Source organism: Mastacembelus armatus, chromosome 24 (assembly GCF_900324485.2).
Source record: "Mastacembelus armatus chromosome 24, fMasArm1.2, whole genome shotgun sequence".
In the NCBI taxonomy this organism is placed as follows: Eukaryota; Metazoa; Chordata; class Actinopteri; order Synbranchiformes; family Mastacembelidae; genus Mastacembelus; species Mastacembelus armatus.
In genome coordinates this window covers 16879557-16901146 of record NC_046656.1, presented here as the reverse complement: position 1 = coordinate 16901146, position 21590 = coordinate 16879557, and the positions used below count along the sequence as shown (strand labels likewise).

Below are 21590 nucleotides of genomic sequence, written 5' to 3'. Positions count from 1 at the left end.
TGACATCACTATGGTACTCACTGGAGGACATCTGACCTCCAGAACTGGAGTGGGCTTATGTATGAGTGTATAAGTGTGTGTGTGTATGTGTGTGTGTTCAGTTGTATCGAAAGCCAACAGTGGTGGTAGGTTTTCTGTAGTTCCATAACGCCTGAAGCCCCAGCTGTCACTGTTACTTAGTCCGAAAGAGGCTTTGTTTGTGTTAGGTTAAAAAGCAGAAAGGGACATTTTAGAAGTGGACCATTATGGATTTAAGACAGTAGCATGAATTCAAGTCCGTTGCGTATTCTTGTAATTTGTGTGTACTTCTGTGCATGTGTGTGACAGTAATATTGCAGGAGCTTTTTAGGCCATGGATTGTGTGTAATTCAAGCTGGCATAGTGATGTATTTGTGTATGTGTCTGTGCATGCATGTGTGTGTGTGTGAGATACGAGCTGGCGTGATGATGCACTCTGTCACGGTAGGAACCAGAGGGCAGGGCTTCATTAGGGCTCAGCTCTGACCAAACCACTAGTGACACACACACACACACACACACACACACACACACACAGAGTTAAATGCACAGTCAAACTCTCTCATACCCCTTCGTCACACATACAGCTAGAATCTCTGTACTAAAATCAACTAACTGTGTTCATTGCATTTCAAAATCAGCAGATCTCTCTGTAGTCTGGTTTGAATTGTAATCAGTACTTATGCTCTAGTCATATCATTTTCCAATTGCTGTCTTAAATTTCCAATTTCAGACTTTTTTTTTATTGATGTAAGCTTCTTATGAGACTGGCTGAAATTTTAAAACTTCTCAAATCAATAGATATTAATCAAAGGTATTAGTACTGTAACTCTCTCCAGAGAAATACATGTGACGCTTTGCTGATTTTGATTTTGTTTTTTTAAATTGGCAGCTATTTGATTAATTGATTAACAAGTTATCTGTTAAATAAAAACTACCCCAAAAACATCACTGGTTTCAGCTTCTCACGTGTTAATGTTTGTCGATTTCTTTTATTTTCAGTGATATCAAACTCTCTTTGAGTGTTGAACTACTGGTAGGACAAAGCAATTTTATCTTGTGTTTCACACCTTTCTAACATTTTACAGAGAAAATAATTAATTTAGAAAATATTTGGCAGATTAATCCATAATGAAAACAATTTGTCTTCAAGAATGATGTGGAAATCCCATGTCACACCTCTCATGCTCCCATGATGCACCGCCATCTCGACAAAATGTGCTTCTTTTCTCTGATCTTGACAGCTCCAGTATACACAGAGGGAGACAATAATGGCACATCTCTGTCATCTACATGTTATAAATATCAATAGACTAGGCCTGCGCGTACCTGCACCAAGGCAATCTCATACTACAGAGAGGACCACTTTTCAGGCTTTGAAGATAAAACCTAGTTTACCGTCCAACTGCAAATATTTTTAATGTATACAAGTCGTATTTTGGTCTTTCCTTATCAATCTTTCTTCCATTTTTTGTTCATTGGGATCCTGTCAGATACATGATTCCTCCAATAAAAAAAACTCTTCTATTTCTCCGTCCGACTTTCATTTTACCAAAACTAAATATTAAAATATTCAGAGTAAAAACATTAGTCATTCACCTTAACTCTGTCCATATTCATAGTTTTTGTCCTGCAGGAACCTCAACTCTCTGACACACATAGTTTTCAGAAAGTGAAGTAAACATTCTCCCTGTTTCTTTGATTTTTCATCTCCCATCTGATATTTCTAATAAATAAACATGAGGCTCTTTCCATATTCATATGTGCAGTCCTCATTCTTTTATTGTGATATCATTCTAACAACCAGACTCTGGATCAATATTCATAATTGCCAATATCCCTCAGAGTTCCAAAAGCATATTTTCACAGATTGTTTTCAAGCTGCAGTCAATGCATCTTATTGGCCCTGAATATATTTTCATATATGTAGACTGGTCCTATTCATGTTTAGACATATATCTCCTCCTGTGTGGATTCCTCACCTCTCTCCTCTTTGCCCTGTCTTATTCAAACAAAGATGGTTGTGATAAATAAACATTAGCCACTTTTATATTCTCACTAAATCAGCAAGGTCCTGCAAAGACACTGTCTTCAAAACGGCCAGATAAGTGTGCACAAAGAAAAAACAAACCAGTGGGGACTGTAACCCAAACCCTGGCTGTGTTAAATGTCTTGCTTGAGTGACACGGAAAGTTAAAACCGGGCAGTGTAAAAACTCCACCGTCTGAACCACACCAGGTAATATTTATATTCACAGTGCCCGCTACTGCTTTGATTTCTCATTTCTTTCACCTTCCATCCCTTATGCAGAATAATAAACATGACTCTGCTCAGCTGTTTACATATTCAGACATATTCCCCGATTCTGATATGGATATTCTTGGGATAATGAGCTGACAATTTACATTTAACTTTTCTTCACCATCTTTGCTTCTGTCTTTGCTCATCCTCCTCTGTCTCCTTATTCTTCCCCTTCCTGTCTATCACTCTCATATCATTCTTTAGCCTTTAGCAAAAGCAAAGCTATTTTTTATATAGCACATTCAGCTCTAGGGGAGATTTCAAGTGCTTCAAATTAAAATCAAAACAAAACAAAAACATGTTTATACAGCATATGCATATGCACATGCAAGATGTACACATGAATGTAAAGAACCCTGTCTCTTAACCCCCCTTACCCCCCCCTGTCCTTGTCCTCAGTCTCTCTGGGAGATGAATTGAATATGTAAGCTATTGGATGTGAATGAATAAAGCATCCGTCTCAAAAACACATTGGTGACACCTTATTAACCACATGTCAGCTGCACATGACAGCTGAAGTACACACAGACACACACACACACATACACAAGGATACACATGCACACAGTATATGCATGTGCGCACAGACACCAATGCAGCTGGTGAGCACACTCACACACAAACTCTATATTGGGTTAATCACTATTTATCAGTTTCACAGTGGATGTGTAATTAATTGGAAAGACATTTGACATTCCCAAACTTACACACACTGTATTTTACACACAATAGAGTGACAAAATATATAATTGGGACAAGAAAACCAAGGAGATCGAGAATGGGGGTCATGAAAAGATTCAAATACATTTTACAATTGTCTATCCAGTAATTTAGTATAATTGTGAATAGGGCTGTTTTTAGTGAGAAAATCAAAACTACAAAAATGAATAAAATAACTAAGTATAAGCTGCAAATGCAAGCAGTAACAACCATGTACAAAATACTTTAGTAGTCTAGCATTTATCTCAGAGGCCAAGAACATGCATACAATTAACTAACTACAGCACATCACTTTGCATTGTCATAGGTTAAGTTAAAAACAGTCTTGTTCAAGAGAACATGCGCACTATGTAAGTTTTGCTCAGTATGTGGATGCCAATCCCAGATGCTTCAGGTAAATGTTAGCAGTTCTGCCTTTGGTCATTATTGGATTTGGGGGCGTTCACACACCAGCAAATCCAAAAACTCTTGACTTAGTGTTACAGCTGCCAAACACACAGGTTAGTCATTACCCTAAAAGCCTTTTCTCTTGTAAAAAAAAAAAAAAAAAAGTGAATATATTACTTGAAAATAAACCAAACTGCATCTGAGGCTGATCATACATTTTCCTTATCAGACTTAAGACACTACTAGTTGGCTACTATCAAACCCTGCACTGCAATGCACAAACAACAGGACATCCTCATTTTCATCTCTTCTACATGGGCCATCAAATGATAAGGACATTTTGCCTTAAGTAAAAGTATAAATAACCCACTATAGCCACAACATGATGTGTCGTCATCAACCACATACTCATGATCTCTTTAGCTGTGCCTTTAACCTTTTCAAACACTGTCAGCTGGAAACATTAAACAGTGAGTCTAAAACACAATTTTGAGCTGACTCACAAAGATAAAGTTAGCTTAATTAGATAATTACCTAGAGCCAATGTTGCTAGTAATAGCTGTCTGAAATCAGTGACACATTATTCAAAATAAGAATTTCAAGTGGTTTTTGTGTTACTGATATCAGTGTGAGCAACATCGTAGGCCTATGTATAGTGCAAAAACAGATGCACTGCAAAGGTGTAGAAACAGGGGTGGGCCATAAAGGACTTCTAAAATTAGTGAACCACCTTTTTACTTTCCACTAAAAGCAGACTACAAAAGCAGATAAATAATCTTTGAAAAAAATCTTTTAAGAAAAACAAGTAAAAACACAAAGTATAGAGTTGAAAGCAAATCAATCAAATAACCTTGAAAGTATATTTTTAAATCCTCACCTCTGACGATAAGACCTGCAAAGTTAGACACCCCGGATCCACGCTCTGATTGGGTGACACAGCGGTATAGATCTTGATCCTGATTAGTGACTTCCTTGAGGTGGAAGGAGGCAGCAAACCGTCTGTGGTTGATGTTTTTGGTCTGAGCCACAGGAATATCTTCCCCATTTCTCCTCTGAATCACAGACAAAGACAGACAGACAGATCAGGTGCTGCAATGACAGCGGAGGGTTAACTGTCTTGCTCAAGGTCACGAAGCAGCACTGGACCACACACGCCCACATGCACACACACAAACTTACCCCCCTCCACCTCACTGACAGCAGGTTTGAAGGTCATGACTACAATAGAGCCATAATGGCATCAGCAGCTATTAAACTCTTAATCATGTTAGCTGCTAGGATGTATAGCCTGGAGTCTCTCTTTGTGCTGTGTGTGTGTGTGAGTGAGTGCAAGTATGTGTGCGTAGATGACGCTTTATTATTGGATGCATCAGTCCTGATAATTCAGTACATCGCTTCATTTCTTTGCATTTGTCGATTTCTACACCATTATATTGGGGGATTACAAATAAATATATTTGCATTTTGTATTTGGCTTTAATTATTTGTTAGGGACGTTGCACATTAATCAACATTAGAATGTAAATGATATGTAAATCTGCAGTCTGCTGTCAGAATTTAAAATGGAACAAAGATGCAAAGATGAAGTGTCATTAATGGGCTGTTTCTTCTAAATTACTACATTTAATAAAATGTTGTTTGCCAAGGTTCGGAGATATCCATCTCTGAAATTTCTGCCCCCACTGCTATGCAATTAAATTTAATTTAATTTAGTTTTTAGTGTTCACACCATTAAAATGTACATTTAAAACAACTGTCAACTGTGTTTTTATAAAATGTATATTTTTATTTTAAAAAATACATTTTCTCAGAGCCTTCCCAAACTCAAACTATCTTCATGGCTAGAATCACACCAGGTAAGTAAGAAGATATGATGTTATGTAATACAGCTGAAAAGCACAGTTCCCTGTGCAACTGCACTTATACTGTATATTATAGCTGCAGTTATGGTTTCTTCATCTTATAGCATCACACAAAAACATGCTTTGTATTTGTGTGTACTGGTGTATGTGCATGTGTATAACTGTACCTGTAGCCAGAGTTTATTGTTTGACGTATCTCGTCCCGTAGCGATGCACTGAAATGTGGCATTTTGTCCTGCGTTCACCTCCACGTCCCCAAGACGCAGAAAATGTGGGGATTTGTCTACAGGAAACGGGATCAAACAAATGGGAGAAACTAAATAGAGTTTACAGCACATTTTTGTGTTTAAAATGTCTTTGGTCTCGTGACACAGCCAAAGAGAGATATGGATACATAGAGGTCATTTTCTTACCTTAAAGAATATCTTCATTATTGCTGCAATTACACTTAACTGTAGTGCTGTACAGTTGCGAATGCCAATGGTACATCCACTGTATATATTTCACAAAGCTTTCAATCCTGGCCTTCCAGGCTAAGCTATGAAACAAACATTTTAACTCAGAAAATGCTTTCCAGCTATGACCTTTTTATTCTGGGGAGGTGATTGCAATCATAGATAGCAGCTCCTATAGTGAATGAAAACACACACACGTACACATGCATTCATGCAGGGGCGCGTACACACACAAATCTGTGTGTCCAGAAATGCAGCTGTGAGAATGAATGCTTCCACTGTGGAGACTAAGTACTAATTCCTTTTCAAATACTTGGTCCTTCCTATTAGGAGTGCTGCTCCTCCGCCTTTAAAAGACTAGGGCTCCTTTTTCTTGCATTTTCTCAGATTCCAGGTCACTTTACTGGCTAAATTAATGTCCACGAATTTCTCACATATCGACATATTGACAATTTCTAACAGAGACAGGGACAACGGGGATGCCAGGACCTCACAAACAGGGCAACATGCAGGACAGTTTATTTCTATGACTTATAATCAATAGAATCTATTTAGAAACAAAATTGTCTTGATTTCAGTGGTACTACTAGACTGATGACCAAAAGGAGTTTCCTTTCCAACATGGGGACCCTCCAGGAACCTGCCTATGGATTTAGATTAACGTACCCTTCTGTGAACAGTGACAGTTTGTCGTCACAATTCTTTTTTGGCCTATAGCAGTAAGGAAACACTCAAGCAAAGGAGAGTAGAAGACTTGAGACGAAACAAGAATTTAAAATGGATCACAGCCCTCATCTCTTTCCTGTCAGTATGAGACAAGACAGCTACTGTTCACTGCGTGTGTTTGTGTGTGTGTATGTGTGTGCATGTGGGTTAAAGTGAGAGAGAAAGTGCTGAGTGGTCAAAAATCTTCTCTATCCATGATTGCCCTAATACTGTCTCATTTCCTGCATCAGTCTCTCCTGTTCCCTCTTCTCTCTGTTTCTCCTTCTCATAATCTCTCTCTCCCTTTTTATTTCTCTCATTTTTCTCTATGACTTGTCTTTCTCCTCTTGCTGCATCCCGACTCTCCTGTGTCACCTTCCCACTTATCTACCCATTCAACTGCAACAGAAACCATCCCAGGTACAGTCTAATTAGTGGCCAAAGCTATCAGCGTCTTTTCAGTGAGCTAGGACTAATTGCTGGCATGCTAATGACTCACCGCATGGGTAGCTAAGCACCTGAATGTCGTCTATGGCAATGAAGCCGGCTTTGCTGTCCGAAACCTCTGCTTCAAATATGACCTGTGAAAAAGGAGAGGAGACTCAGCTTCTGTTCTCTGCATTACCATCATCATCATGGGTATTCTCTCAAGAAATACCCAACATATACACTACATTCATACACAAATACACAAAGATTTACACATACACAAAACAGCTGTTCCATGTTAAGGAATGTAATTACAATTACAATAACAATAACAATACTTGACCACAGTGCTTTAAATATTCAAAAGAAACAAGAGCATCTAAGAATATTTGTTTTTTATTTACTAGTTTAATTTGTAGGTTGTATTTGTTTACATTTGTGAAATGTATATGTATATTCCGAAGTATGTCTTTACAAATAATACAAATGAAACACAAAGGATTGTTAGAAAATGATGTAATTGTTTTTTACGAGAAAGTGCGGACAACAGACACAAAGTACCACTACAGAGAAAACACTGGAAATGCTGTTTTTAGCAGAAAAATGAAACTACATGAAATACAAATGTTCTGCTTGGAAATCACAAGCCCTCTATTTCCAAATCATCAACTATTGACACTAAAGCACAAACTGTACATCTTAACGGAGATTTAGATGCATCCTGTTAGCACTGGAGGCTGCAAAGAAAGCCTATTGCCATTTAAATGTGCTGTCAATGTGATGGATCTAATCTAACCTGTCAAGGAATACACTGACAGCTGCCAGTGATGTGCATAAAGATAGATAAATTCAAAGCCGCCATCCTGGCTGCTGCTGGATTTATACATTCTGGCCAACAAGCCATGAAAGATAAATAATCTACTTCCTGTTGGCTCATAGTAATCTCCTTTGGTACACATAAAATGGCTGCCACAGAAATTATAATAAGTAATGAAATCCAGTGTGGTATGGTAGACAAGAGAGCCTGTCTATTTGTTTTTCATTCCCCTTCCATTTCTGTCTTTTCTCATTTTTCTGCTTGTCTTTTTTTCTTTCTCGACTGATTTTGCTACATCTACATTTGCTTCTTTCTACAGCACTGCTGCCAGTGTGAAACTGAGAAAAATAAAGCTGTGAGCATTGTTGGCTAGTTGTTTTACAGACAAATCCAAATCATTTTGGTATTACTTTTCTCTACTACCACCAGCAGATCAAAATTGGACATTATCCAATACTGTCAACTACCTCCATAACTAATACCCATCAGTATTTGCCTTACTCTGGGCTTAGGACTAATTACTAACTGTAAGCATGCTAACATGGCAAACTAAGATGGCAAACACAATAAACATTGCCTCCAACATCAGTGTGCTATGCTGTAGCTGAACATGGTGGCATGTTGACTTTAGCATTTGACCCACAAGCCTCAGGCTCATGAGAAGCAAGAGAGCCTACTACTATGAGTGAATATTTCAAGTAGAGCATTAATACTGCATTCAACAGGTGTTTCCCTTTGCCTCCATCTCAGTCTATCAACAGAGGATGTGAATAAGATGATTCTCTTCATACTCGTCAGCTCTCTTAGTCCCCCCACTCTTTACTTTCATCCTTCTAAACATTTCTGTCCCCTAACTTCTCTTTCTGTCTCTCTCCTGCCATCTCTGTTTCCTAACAGTGTTTACTCAGAGAGGTACATTCTAATGGACAGGGGAAGATGAGGGAGGAGAGAAGGTTGGTATCTAAAAAAGAGACAGCGGGGGAAAGAGAGAGAGGGAAAAGGGCTGAGGGGTTGTTGTCATTCATCACCTGTAAAAGAAAATCTGCGGCGAACTGTTTACCCATAGCTTATCATCCGCTGCTTGTCATACTCTCCCCCTCTCTGCCTCTCTGTCTCCCTCCACTACCAGTCTATCTTGTCTCTCTCTCCTATCATCTTTCAGTCAAACCTCACTGTGGACCAAGCAGGAAGACATCGGTTGACTTTTAATACCTTCATCTCTGTCTGTCTGCCAACCAACTTGGCTGTCTGCACCTTTCTCCATGCTGATCCATGTTTGTAATATACATTTGCTTAGGTAACCATAATCCCTTTTCCACAATCTCTATTTCTTAAATTTAGCCTTTGAGGACTTCGAATGCTGAATATTATAAAAGAGGTGATTTTTTTGTTTGTTTTTAAATATCAAGACACTTTTTAAGGCAGTGAAGTCACAGGTTCACATTCTTGTTTTTGTGCCTTTTTAAGTGTGTCTTGAGGCCAACTCTACAGTGTGTAGCTCTGTAAAAGATGATATATTTCCTAAAGCGAGCGGTAAAACCTAAAACCTGTCCATTTTGCTGTGTGCTCTTTGAATTTACTCCTGAAAAAAGTGATTCAAGGCTGTGATGGTGGTCACCTCAGAGGAAACAGCATTGTTCATGCAGGTGTCAAGCACGAGTTTGACTCACTGATCTCACTCATATGCAGCAGGATTACTCATAGCTTGAGTTTTCACATTCTTACATGGCCAAAACAACTCTGCTGAAGGCAGACGGCTGACATGTCATCACTCCAGAGTAGGGTTGATAGTAGTGTACATCTGCTTATCAACCAATCACACATATCACTTTGATGTATGCATGTATGGGCACTGAATGAAAAATATGAAAACCTGCAGCACCAGGACATTTTATTCATTTCATGTTATAGTCTGGATCCTAAGCTATGCCAGCAGGGTGCTATCTCTGAATACATGCATGAGTTGGTGTAGACACTGTTTCCAGTTTATTACCTGGACCAAGCTCCAACTAATGCACTCTAATACAGCAGTCCTGCAATAAACCCTCCCTCCAACTCACTCCAGATTGTTACAGAGAGGCACTGACTCTGAATGTATGATCATTTTTCTCTAATAATAGAAACACCTGTCCACATAATACAATCTTAAAATTTTTTTTAAGAAAAAAAATTTCTTAAAAATTGGCCATGAAGGGACAATTTAGTGTAGGAGTGGATTCATTTTTTAGTTTTTACTGAGGTTGGTAAAATGTAGTGCAGTCTTGTGATAGTTAACGAACTAATCATTAAGTGAAAGCAATGTTAAGTTTTCATTCAAAACAAGAATAACATTGAGACAAAACCTATAATTACAGGATCTACGTAAATACTGCTGCATGTGTGTGTGAACTTGTGTGCATCTGTTCTTCTCTTGAGTGTGTGCATGACTACGTGTCTGCATGTGCCTAGTCTTCCCCTGGTGAAACCAGACTCATTACAGCTCTGCTAAAGTGCTAACACAAAAACATGTTCAAACATGAAAAAATACTTTCATAACCTCAGATTCAATAACCTGTTTCATATCCTGAAAACCTACATAAGCCTCAGCAAACCGGGATGATTATGTTCAATTAAAACATGTTGACACACGAGTTTCAGGCTGGTGATCTCCTCCCATAGTCAGTGTGGGGATTGGGCACCAGATGGGCCATTTGCAGGATGCTTTCACACTTTGCCTTACAGTAATATTATAGGTCCCCAGGCTGTGTGTATTAACATGATCAGTGTATGTATGTGCCTGCTAGGATATTTAGAGACAAGCTATCTTGCAACATGCACACATCTGTCAACACTAGCCAACAAACACATGCACAGATCATGCTGACTGACATGAATTAAAACAGAAGAAGAAATGAACACACATATTTAGGATAGTGCAGCTGCCCTGTTCATATAATTCCTATCTCTGAGAAACCTATGATGCTAAAGTTGGAGAGGTCTTTATAAAAACACATACAAGATACAAAAACATTGACAACTATGGTAACATCCAGCATGGTGACACACGCCCATGCATGCAAGCACACATGCACATAAACACACACCTCATTTTGTGTCTTTCTAGCCTAATCGTCACCTCCTGAGCCTCAGTCAACACAGATAAATCAGCTGGCTGCCTCACGGCATGAGTGTTTGTGTTTGTATTTGTGTGTGTGTGTGAGGGTGTGTGTGTGTGTGTGTGTGTGTATGTGTGTGTGTGTGTGTGTGTTTGTGTGGTCACATGAACAAAACTGGAAATAAAGAAATATGTACCTGATAAAGGAGTCATGCATTAACACAGATTTATCTGTTATTTAGGGAGTTACCTGATATTCATTAGGCCAAAATGTGGAGACGGCAAGTTCGGCTCTCAGCCAGTCTTTACCTGAACAACAATACTACAGTCAACACAAGTGAATAAAATCCTAACAGTGTGACAAAGAGTTATGAAATGAGAATTTGAGTGGTGCTGAGAGGCGCTCTTTACCAGTGTAGGACGTCACATTCCATATGGGGTTGGCCAAGGGACCTTTGTTAACCTAGAGAATTACAGAACATAGAATCAAATATATCTGTCAAAAAATCCACACTGAAAAATACACTGCATTAACTTATCCACTGACAATGGTCCCCTTTCTATCACACTGAGATTAATTCATTTACACAATAATAATAATTTAGTTTTAAAAAACAATATTTGAATGTAAAAATCAAGCATTTAATGAGCTTTCTTTACACAAAGCCTTGTTAAGGTAAAGCCTCCATCATATGCTAGCTGCTTATGGTTGTTAAATCACAATATTCAGACCACATTTCCCATAAATCCTGTTTAGTCTCACTTTAACTGAAAAGCCTCTTTACCATCTGCCACTGTGACAAATTGTTTAAGACATTTGAAGTTTTCTGGAGTTGTTTTGGAAGTAAAACAACTTTATGTTTTATATTTTAAAAAATGCAAGCCTCATTTTCCATTAAATCAAATCCAGCTTAATATAATGTAAATGCAAAAAAGTAAGCTTACATTTCCTATTTTAATGCAATGTGTCAAAATTAACAAGGTAAGAACTGCTTGTTTGCTCGACATGTAAAACGATATAAGTTGATTGACTATAATCGGTCTCAGTCCAGTAAGACCACTGTATTTCTATTCTGTTTTACTGTGCTGTTGCTCAGTACCTTCACCAGGATATTAAGAGTGCCGGGGCTGGAGCCATCAGGGCTGGTAAGGAGATAGTTGAAGTCAATGCAGTGAGTATCATTCTCCTTCATGACTGGCAGCTGAAATCTAGCCTTCTCCCCAACATCATACTGTGACACATCCACATACATGTAGGAACCTGGACACAGAGACAAGACATGGAGAGGGTCACCAAAGCTAAAAAAAAACCCATCACATATAATTCAAGAAACAGTGAGCACTATGACTGGACTTGCCAAAGTCCAGATGCCCACGGCTTGTGTTACATACACCCACAGGAGGAAACCAGGTCTTTTTGCTTATGTGCAGTTTTGAGATGAACCTCATGGAAAACATGAACAGCTAGGGGAAAACAGCTGCAACAGCAAATAAATAAAATAACATATACTGCATATTTTTGAAAGTCAACATGATTCTTTCCTCTTGTTTTGTGTATCCTCTAAAACTATTTCCATTTAGTTTGTATGTATTATTAAGCCTCCTCTTGTGCACTGTTTGAGATGAATTGGCAGGTCAGTGAATATAATATAAGTTAACCCCTGTCAGTATGTACTGTATATTACTGTGTGTTTCCTCCAGTTTGCCAGGGCATATTAAAATAAACCAACTAGGAAACCAAGACATTCTCTTCAGTGTTTGACTACACTACACTCCAACTACTGTCAGAGAATTAAACACCTGATTTCTGGTCTAAGTCAGTGGAGGACACAAAGCACTGGAATCCCTGCACTCTGCAGTGTCTTCCCACCTGGTTTAGCCTTGCTTCTTTAACAAACTCACTTTCAAGCAGAGAGTTTCTTGTCATGGAAACAAAACCCTAAAAGAGCCTTTATTCTTTCCCTTTATGTCTGCATGTTTTTACTCCCTTCTGTTTCCCTCTCCTTTCATTTTTTTGTTAGTGTTACCATACAAGAATCAGTCCCCCCAGACACATAAAACAGTTCCTAGGACTGTCTCATTTGTTTCCTTCTCCTTTGTGATTGTGGGGCTGCTTCTTAGCTTGCCAACAACAAATAAACACAGGAAATAGAAAAAAGGGAAAGAGTTACTTTTTTCTTTCTTTTATATACTTCATTTTATGCTCTGTTGAGATCAAAAATTTCTTTCTTCTCATCTACTCTTTTCACCCACTTCCTAATTTCTTTATTTCCTCTTTCCTATACAAACTATTCAACTTTATTTGTTTAATTATATTCATGCATTTATTTGTAATGAAATGCAAATATGTGCACGTCAAAGTACAGATACATAGGAAAACATTCAAAATTAGTAAAAGTAAAGTGGCCAGTTTGCAGCAAAAATGTTTGGTCATGCAAATATTATGGGACTTTGGACAAGTGTTTTCTCTTAAAGCCATAACTAAATATACATCAGATATTTGAATATGACCACTATATAATACCTTGTACCAAAAGTAGGTACATGTAGCAAATGGAGCTTAAAATAGTACATAATCTAGATGGGCCGACAGTCAGTCCATCCAGATGTTGTAGTGATGAGATCAGACCTCAACTAGATGTTGCTCCAGTGAAATGTGATGAAATACAGTCCTTTTCTGCACATTAGAAATAGATCTTTACAGACTAAGTGAATGGTTGAGCCATTGAAACAATAACTGATAAATTCAGTGATGATTCAATAATCACACATTCATTGTAAGTGGCAACCCTGAAGAGAACAAACGTAGAACAGAATAGCACAGAATAAAGCACAAAAGATGAAATGAAACACAATTAAGTAAAGTAGAATTGAAGAAAATATGAAAAAAAAAAAATACAATACTTTTCAATATACGATAATACCATTCAGAATATGCTCTACTCGTTAGACTCTAGGACAGCGGTAATTATTGGGTATTGTTTAGCTAATCTACTGTGAGAAAACACTTTCCCCTGCAGAAAGGATCAGAACATAATGTGCATGTGCAGCCTCTCAGTACCAGACACTGTATCCTAGTTATCAGTTTGGCCCTTCTTCTCTTTAGATCTTGCGTCTCCTCTCTCACTTTAACACTCAACCCCCAATTCTTCACACACCTAAACACACTGCTATTTCAGTAATACAATAACACTACTTCCTGCTTCTGAATGTCACAAACAAGACCCAAAACGACTACAGCCAATCAGACTGCATAACAAACCCCCCGCCATTATCTCTCTTTCTACCACTGTAATGTAAATCCAACCAAATTCAACGTACGAAGGATGTCACTCATATTCGTACATTTTTATTTTTATTCCTCCATGCTAAGAAGGTGACATGAGAAAAGTGGCTTTAAGATGGCTGCCAAGATGGTGTGTGAGCTAAAAATACTTCTATCAGTCAGAGACCCAGATATGTCATAACAACATGGCGAAATATAACCTTAAGCACTTGTCCTAATCATAATACTGCATGATAAAATATTAAAAAACAAAATGGATCATGTCCAGGTAAAAATAGGTGAATAACATTTTGTAAAAACATAGTATTTGGGTACAAATGTCCAATTAAGCCTCTGTGTTTAGTGAAATTGTAAGAATATGCAAATCACTGAAATGCTGAGAAAAAACCAATAACAGCTAAAGTGAACCTAAAATAGCAATAGAAAATATGAGCAATAAAAGACTGACAGTAGATAAAACTGGTTGTAAAACAACACAAATGCTAAGAAAGGAGGCATTGTGATGCCAAGAACATCTGACACCTGAAGTCTGCCAGGTTCTAAAATGGCTGGTGTCTTTGAACTGCTAAAGTCTAAAATGGCTGCTAATAGAATGACGACACAATATAATGATGAGTCTAAAAATACCCTTGTGACAGCCTTAAGACCCAGATATGTCAAATAACAACAACAGCAGCCGAGTGGTAGACAGTGGAGGACAGTTTTCCTCAGCAAAACAATAACAGCCTGCTTTTAGGATAACAGCTAATGGGAGATGTTTACTTTCAGCATTTTATGGTGCCAACCATATTAGATGGGATGCAAAATAGGAAAAGAACATTTTATTGGACTAAACATTCCACAATAAACCACCAATAACAAAAATGCACAGCTTGCAAAGATTGTGGAAACATGACTCCTCACTGGTACAGTGAAGAGAGAGCAGGGCACACTGATGAAATATGACATTGATTTTGAGATGATTTTTATTTTCCTTTAAAGTGTTATATACCCGAGGACAGGGTCTGAATACTTATGACCATGTGATATTTCAGTTTTTCTTTTTTAATAAATTTGCAAAAATTTCTACATATCTGTTTTTTTCTGTCAAGATGGGGTGCTGAGTGTACATTAATGAGAAATAAAATGAACTTTTTTGATTTTGGCAAATGGCTGCAATGACACAAAGAGTGAAAAATTTAAAGGGGTCTGAATACTTTCCGTACCCACTGTATATTGATACTACATGCATCTCTTAAGGTCACAGGCCTCCTCATAACATGTTTACAGTTAAAATCTAATGGTGACAAAGTCTTTTCGATTGATGGAACAATCAGTACTCAATCTTTCTATTCTTCTGGTAGCTTTTAATGAAAATCCTTGAATGTTATTAGGGCTGAATGATTGCTTGTGTTCTGTGTAAGTTACTGTACTCTGTTACTTCCTGTGCAATACCTTTTGGATACAACCATTATCTATTTAAGATGAGAAAGTGTAATGGGGAAATTTCTGAAAGATTTGGCTGCAAAGTAATTCAAATGCTTGTCTGATTATCAAAATGATATCTGCATTGTCTGTAGATTTAATAACTGATTGTTTCAGCTCTTGTGCTCTATGAATAAAGTGGCATGCCATACGAATCTAGATGCTCATTAAAAATCTACAGTTTATAATCTAATATAAACTGAAATTACATAGAGTGAATGTGCTTAAAATGAAATGCAATTGAATGCAACAAATTCTACTTTGGAAGTCTTGCAGACTCTGTCACAGAGGTTCGAGTTAATGGTGATGTAAGGCCATAGTCTGTGTTGCTGTATTCATCATTAGCTGATGACTATGAACATCCAGTGGACAACGGATCTGATCTGGTGCAGTTTTAACACCTTTTTGCCTTATTAGACAGTACACAGTGGAAAACAAGAGGAAGGAGACACAGAGAGAACAGCATGCCAAATAGGTTTAGAGTGGTACTGGCTGACAACATTATGAGTCAAGAGTATCTGCTTCAGTCCACTGAGCCACTGAGCCCCAGCCCATGAATGTTCAACTGGCACAATGCAGGCTGCCAACATAGCATCTAGACCCTGCCATGGTGACTAAAGCCAGCATGAACCTCCAGAGACATTACACAGAAGAGTTTTATCTCTATTACAAAAACAGCCAAACCATCCCTGCACACTAAATACAGCCTTAAGCACAAATGCCAATTAGGACCTGGGATGAATCAATGTGGGTTACAAGGAACAAAAGTATAATTGTTGGCTGAACTATTCAGTGACTAAAATGATTCTATGTAAAACCCTAAGATGATTCCTTTTCTATTGCCAATAGGTTAGACAACATAAAACCCCCTGCACTACTATTCAGCAAGTCCCTTCATATGCCAAACACTTTTAACAGCTCCCCCTAACAAAGGGAGTAGGTATCCCTTTGTTTTGAACGTCAAACATCCAAAACAGTTTACTGCCACTGCTCTAAATCATGCCCTCTGGGACACTGTGGCTAGCCAGACTCGAGTGCTTGTAAATTACTGGTGGCTCAGATTGCCTGGGAAAACTGCAATTCTAATAATAGCCATTACCTTTGTGTCCTTGGGCAAGGCATTTAAACTACCACCTCAAACCCTCACCTATTTCTTACTACTCTTTCCAAATATAAAATGTAACCAAGGCCTGTCTATATAATCCCCTCGAGCAACCTCGTTTTCTATCCACTGCTCCACTGCCCCACACCCTGCTGGCATTATTAACACATCAAATGTCAGTTCATGCTCTTGTACCTTAAGGCAACGCTATGAAACATTCCCCCTCAGCAAACATTGCCAAACCATTAACCTGCTCTGCCATCCTTATGCCACTAGCTTCTACAGGGGCTATTGGCATGCTAATTTCAGGCATTACCTCTGTGCTCTTGAGCAAGGAATTTTAACATCCTAAAATTTCCAAATCTGCCCTCTCTGCATGGTAACACCACTGTGGTAACACCAAATGCTAGACTTTGGCAGAGTACAGAGGCCCCCCACTCTTTAAATCCTATATACAAGACCACATGTGCCAGACAGCAACACACATTCTGAGAGCCAGTGTTTCTGTGTGAAAACTGTAAAGAGCTGGTGTTGAGATGAACCTTTCTCTAAATGTCACTGAGGCTATGTTGTCATGATGATAAGCATGAGAGATAAATAACAGCATTACATTGTCATGGAAACCAAGTGATAATCTTCAACAACAGACAAGTAGGAGAGAACAAGAGATGAGAGGAAACAACAGAAAGGAAAGGAGGAGAGGAGTGGAACAAAAAGGAAAGGAGGAGAGGAGTGGAACAAAAAAGGGAAGGAGAGAGGAGTGGAACAAAAAAGGGAAGGAGAGAGGAGTTAAGATGAGGCAACAGGAAATGAAAAGTTGAGAGAAGGAGAAAAGGAGACAAAAGAAAAAGGGAGAAAAGGGAGGTAAGAAGAGAGCAAGACAAAAGAAGAGAGAAGACCAGAGAAAATGAAAGGAATGAAAATACAGAGAAAGGAAAGGAGCAGAGAAGAGAAGAAGAAATAAACTGAAACATGTGTTTTTACAGTTTGTTCATTCTGATTAATACCACTCAACATTCTTCCTCTGGTTGCAGTTTTGTAAAGCCAGTTACTATCTCAGCTATCTTGCATAGCTGGTTATTGTTATAACATTTTGCTTTTAACATTGTAAAGTAGGCAACCTTCCCTGTTCCCTGCTTTTGATTAATGACCTCATATTCTGTTAATTAGACTCTCAGCCCTGAGGCAGAAAGATTTAATTTCCCCTTTATCATCATCATGGAGAAAAAAAACAACAGATTAAAGACGAGAGGAGAGGAGAGGAGAGGAGAGAAGATGTCTTGGAAATGATGTGGATGGGATGCAGACATGAATGAGGTACTCAGTTATTTACTTAAGTAAAAGTATGAATGTAACAATGGAAAGAGTGCATGTACAAAAATATGATCAAAAATAAAAGTATTCGTTCTTGAAAAAAACTGCCCTGTGAATTATCTGTTATAATGTCATAAGTAGTTATGTGTAACACAAATTTTACTGCAGTAGTTGGTTGAGGTGGAGCTAGTTTTAATTACTTTATATTCAGTTACATGTGGGTAGTGTCACGAACGTGTGGGTGGTGTGGTGTGAAGGAGGAGAGGTGAGGACCCAAATGCAGGACAAAGGGATTTATTTCCTCCTGGGAAACTCCAGGGTACAAAACACAACACTCTGACAGAACCGGATGAGACGGTCGAAACTAAGACCGGGTGAGACGGTCGCTATGAAAACTAACTTAAAAATCCAAACCCCCAACTATAACTAATTGCAACTAATCTCTAAGCTACTAGCAACTAGTGATAACTAATCACCACTAATGCTACGGCAAGGGACAAAGGAAGAAGGGAGCTATAAGTAGGGGAGAACACAACAGGTAATCAAACTCAGGTGAACATAACGGGGACAGGTGAAACTAATAACACAGATAATCAACATAAAGCCACCAGGGACCAGAACAGGGGAAACAGGAAGGCCACACAAAATAAGAGTCCTCTGGCGGGAAGTCCCCAGAGGGACTCATGACAGGACCCCCCCCTCAAGGCCGGATTCCAGACGGCCCACGAGTTCCACCAAAAGTCCAGGGTGGGAGGGTGGGAACACAGTTTAAGACCCCAAACAGGGCAGAGTTCTGGGTCGATCCACTGATCGGCTCCTGGGGCACACAAAGTCTGAGGCCGTTCCGGTGGACGGCCTCTCTGGCAGGCGAAGATTCGGAGCCGTTCGGGAGGACGGCTCCGCAGTCAAGCATGGGTCCGGTGCAGTTCGGGTGGACAACCTCGCAGGCAAGCGTGGGTCCGAAGCCGTTCGGGAGGACGGCCTCGCAGGCAAGCGTGGGTCCGAGGCCGTTCGGGAGGACGGCCTCGCAGGCAAGCGTGGGTCCGAAGCCGTTCGGGAGGACGGCCTCTGAGACAGGCGAGGGTCCGGGGCCGTTCGGGAGGACGGCCTCTGAGACAGGCGAGGGTCCGGGGCCGTTCGGGAGACTTAGGTAGCCACTGCATTGGCGGCAACGGCTCCGGGGACTCTGGAGATGGCGGCCGAGGAGATGCAGGGGATGCTGACGGCCGGAGAGGCTGCTGCTGAGACGGCCGGGGAGGCTGCTGCTGAGACGGCCGGGGAGGCTGCTGCTGAGACGGCCGGGGAGGCTGCTGCTGAGACGGCCGGGGAGGCTGCTGCTGAGACGGCTCTGGCTCGGGCTGCTGAGGAAGCTCTGGCTCGGGCTGCCTCTTCGGGGAAACTGGAGACTGGGGGACTGAGGGCGCCGGTGGCTGAAGGACTGAGGCTGCCGGTTGCTGAGGGACTAAGGGCGCCGGTGGCTGAGGGACTGACTGGAGAGGAGTGGGCCAGGCCTCAGGGCGCGTAGGTTGGTTGCGGCGCCGAGGGACTGGGACTGGCAGTGGCTGCTGCGGCTCGGGAGACGGGGGCAGCGGCTGCTGCGGCTCGGGAGACGGGGGCAGCGGCTGCTGCGGCTCGGGAGACGGGGGCAGCGGCTGCTGCGGCTCGGGAGACGGGGGCAGCGGCTGCTGCGGCACGGGAGACAAAGGCAGCGGCTGCTGCGGCTCTGGAGACGGAGGCAGCGGCTCCTGCTGCACTGGAGACGGAGGCAGCGGCGGCTGCGGCTTTGGATCCTCCGGAGACGGCCGCTGCTGCTGCGGCGGCTGCGGCTCGGGATCCTCCGGAGACGGCTGCTTGGGGGTCGGCTGCTCGGGAGTCGGCTGCCCGGGAGTCGGCTGCCCGGGAAACGGCAGCCCGGGAAACGGCAGCCCGGGAAACGGCAGCCCGGGAAACGGCAGCCCGGGAAACGGCAGCCCGGGAAACGGCTGCTCGGGAGTCGGCTGCTCGGGAGTCGGCTGCTCGGGAGTCGGCTGCTCGGGAGTCGGCAGCTCGGGAGTCGGCAGCTCGGGAGTCGGCAGCTCGGGAGTCGGCAGCTCGGGAGTCGGCAGCTCGGGAGTCGGCAGCTCTTGCAGAGGCTCTGGCTCAGGTGGTGGTCCGGACGATCCAGGGGGTTCCGGTGGCGCTGGTAGCTGGGCTTCAACGCGGACGCCAACAACGTGACGCCGCGGGGCTGGAGCTGACAGGGCTGGAGCTGAAAGGGCTGGAGCTGAAAGGACTGGAGCTGAAAGGACTGGAGCTGAAGCTTGAGCCTCGGCGTGGACGATTACACCACACCGAGGGAGGAGAACAGGCTGGGCCGGGACCTCCGTGGGGACGTTGTCGTCGGCGCGCGGAGGCTCGGGGATCCGGATCGGGACCTCAGCGGGTACGAAGACGTCGCCGGCGCACTGAGGGCTCGAAGGGGGTGACTTGAGTGACTTGGGTGACTTGGCTGGGCAGGGCTCCAGCGTTAACGGCCGAGTCGGCACGCTGGAGGTCTGGCAGGCAGGGTTGGGCTCCGGCGGGGACGGCCACGTCGGCACACCGGAACACACGGGACCTGGCTGGGAAGGTGCCTCAGCGGGGACGTCATCGTCGGCACACTGAGGGTCGGGTTGCGGCTGCAGCTGCGAGGTGGTGGCTGGGAGCTCCAGCGGCGGAGGGCGACATGACGCTGACATCGGCACACAGGAAAGCTGGCTGGCCGAGTTGAGCTCCAGCGATGTTGGCCATGACATCACGCTGGGGCTCGGGATACCGGGGTCATGCTCCAGCGGGGACGGCTTCGTCGGCACACTGGAGATCTGGCTGGTCAGGTTGAGCTCCAGCGATGTCGGCCATGACACCACACTGGGGCTCGGAATACAGGAGTCGGGCTCCAGCGGGGACGCTGACGTCGGCGCACTGGAGATCTGGCTGGTCGGGTTGAGCTCCAGCGATGTCGGCCATGACACCACACTGGGGCTCGGAATACAGGAGTCGGGCTCCAGCGGGGACGCTGACGTCGGCGCACTGGAGATCTGGCTGGTCGGGTTGAGCTCCAGCGATGTCGGCCATGACACCACGCTGGGGCTCGGAATGCAGGAGTCGGGCTCCAGCGGGGACACTGACGTCGCCGCACCGGAGATCTGGCTGGTCGGGATGAGCTCCAGTGATGTCGGCCATGACATCGCGCTGGGACTCGGGATACTGGGGTCATGCTCCAGCGGGGACGGCTTCGTCGGCACACTAGAGCTGGGAAGGCAGGTGGAGACCTCAGTGGAGGCGGCGTCGTCGGCGCGCTGAGGCTGAGGGATCCAGGGCAGTACCTCGGCGGGGACGCCATCGTCGGCACACTGAGGTTCCTGCCGTGGGGTAAGTACCTCAGCGGGGATGCTGTCGTCGGCGCACTGAAGGTGCAGGATCCTGGTCGGGACCCCTGCGGGGACGCTCTCGTCGGCACACGAGGGTTCGGGTTGCTGCGGCAGCGGCGAGGTGGTGGTTGGAAACTCCAGCGGCGAGCGGCGGCTGGGCTCAGACTGCCGCGCTGGTGATTCCGCCGCCCTGCTCCGACGCCGTCGCTGTCGGCGATCCCGTCGAGCAGCGCGGGGGTACTCGGGC

The 21590-nt window shown here is 42.6% G+C and overlaps 1 protein-coding gene across 4 annotated transcripts in view; it reads right to left on the bottom strand.

The window, feature by feature from the left end:
* Nucleotides 1–21590, bottom strand: part of ptprk (protein tyrosine phosphatase receptor type K) — a 104549-nt gene that overhangs the window by 40317 nt on the left and 42642 nt on the right. For all 4 annotated transcript variants that reach the window (XM_026318335.2, XM_026318336.2, XM_026318337.2 and 1 more), the window contains exons 3-8: nucleotides 11889–12049; nucleotides 11200–11251; nucleotides 11039–11097; nucleotides 6948–7029; nucleotides 5456–5571; nucleotides 4304–4478 (exon numbers count right to left, since the gene is read on the bottom strand). In XM_026318335.2, coding sequence (XP_026174120.1) covers nucleotides 4304–4478; nucleotides 5456–5571; nucleotides 6948–7029; nucleotides 11039–11097; nucleotides 11200–11251; nucleotides 11889–12049 — 645 coding nt within the window. The remainder of the gene's footprint in view (nucleotides 1–4303; nucleotides 4479–5455; nucleotides 5572–6947; nucleotides 7030–11038; nucleotides 11098–11199; nucleotides 11252–11888; nucleotides 12050–21590) is intronic.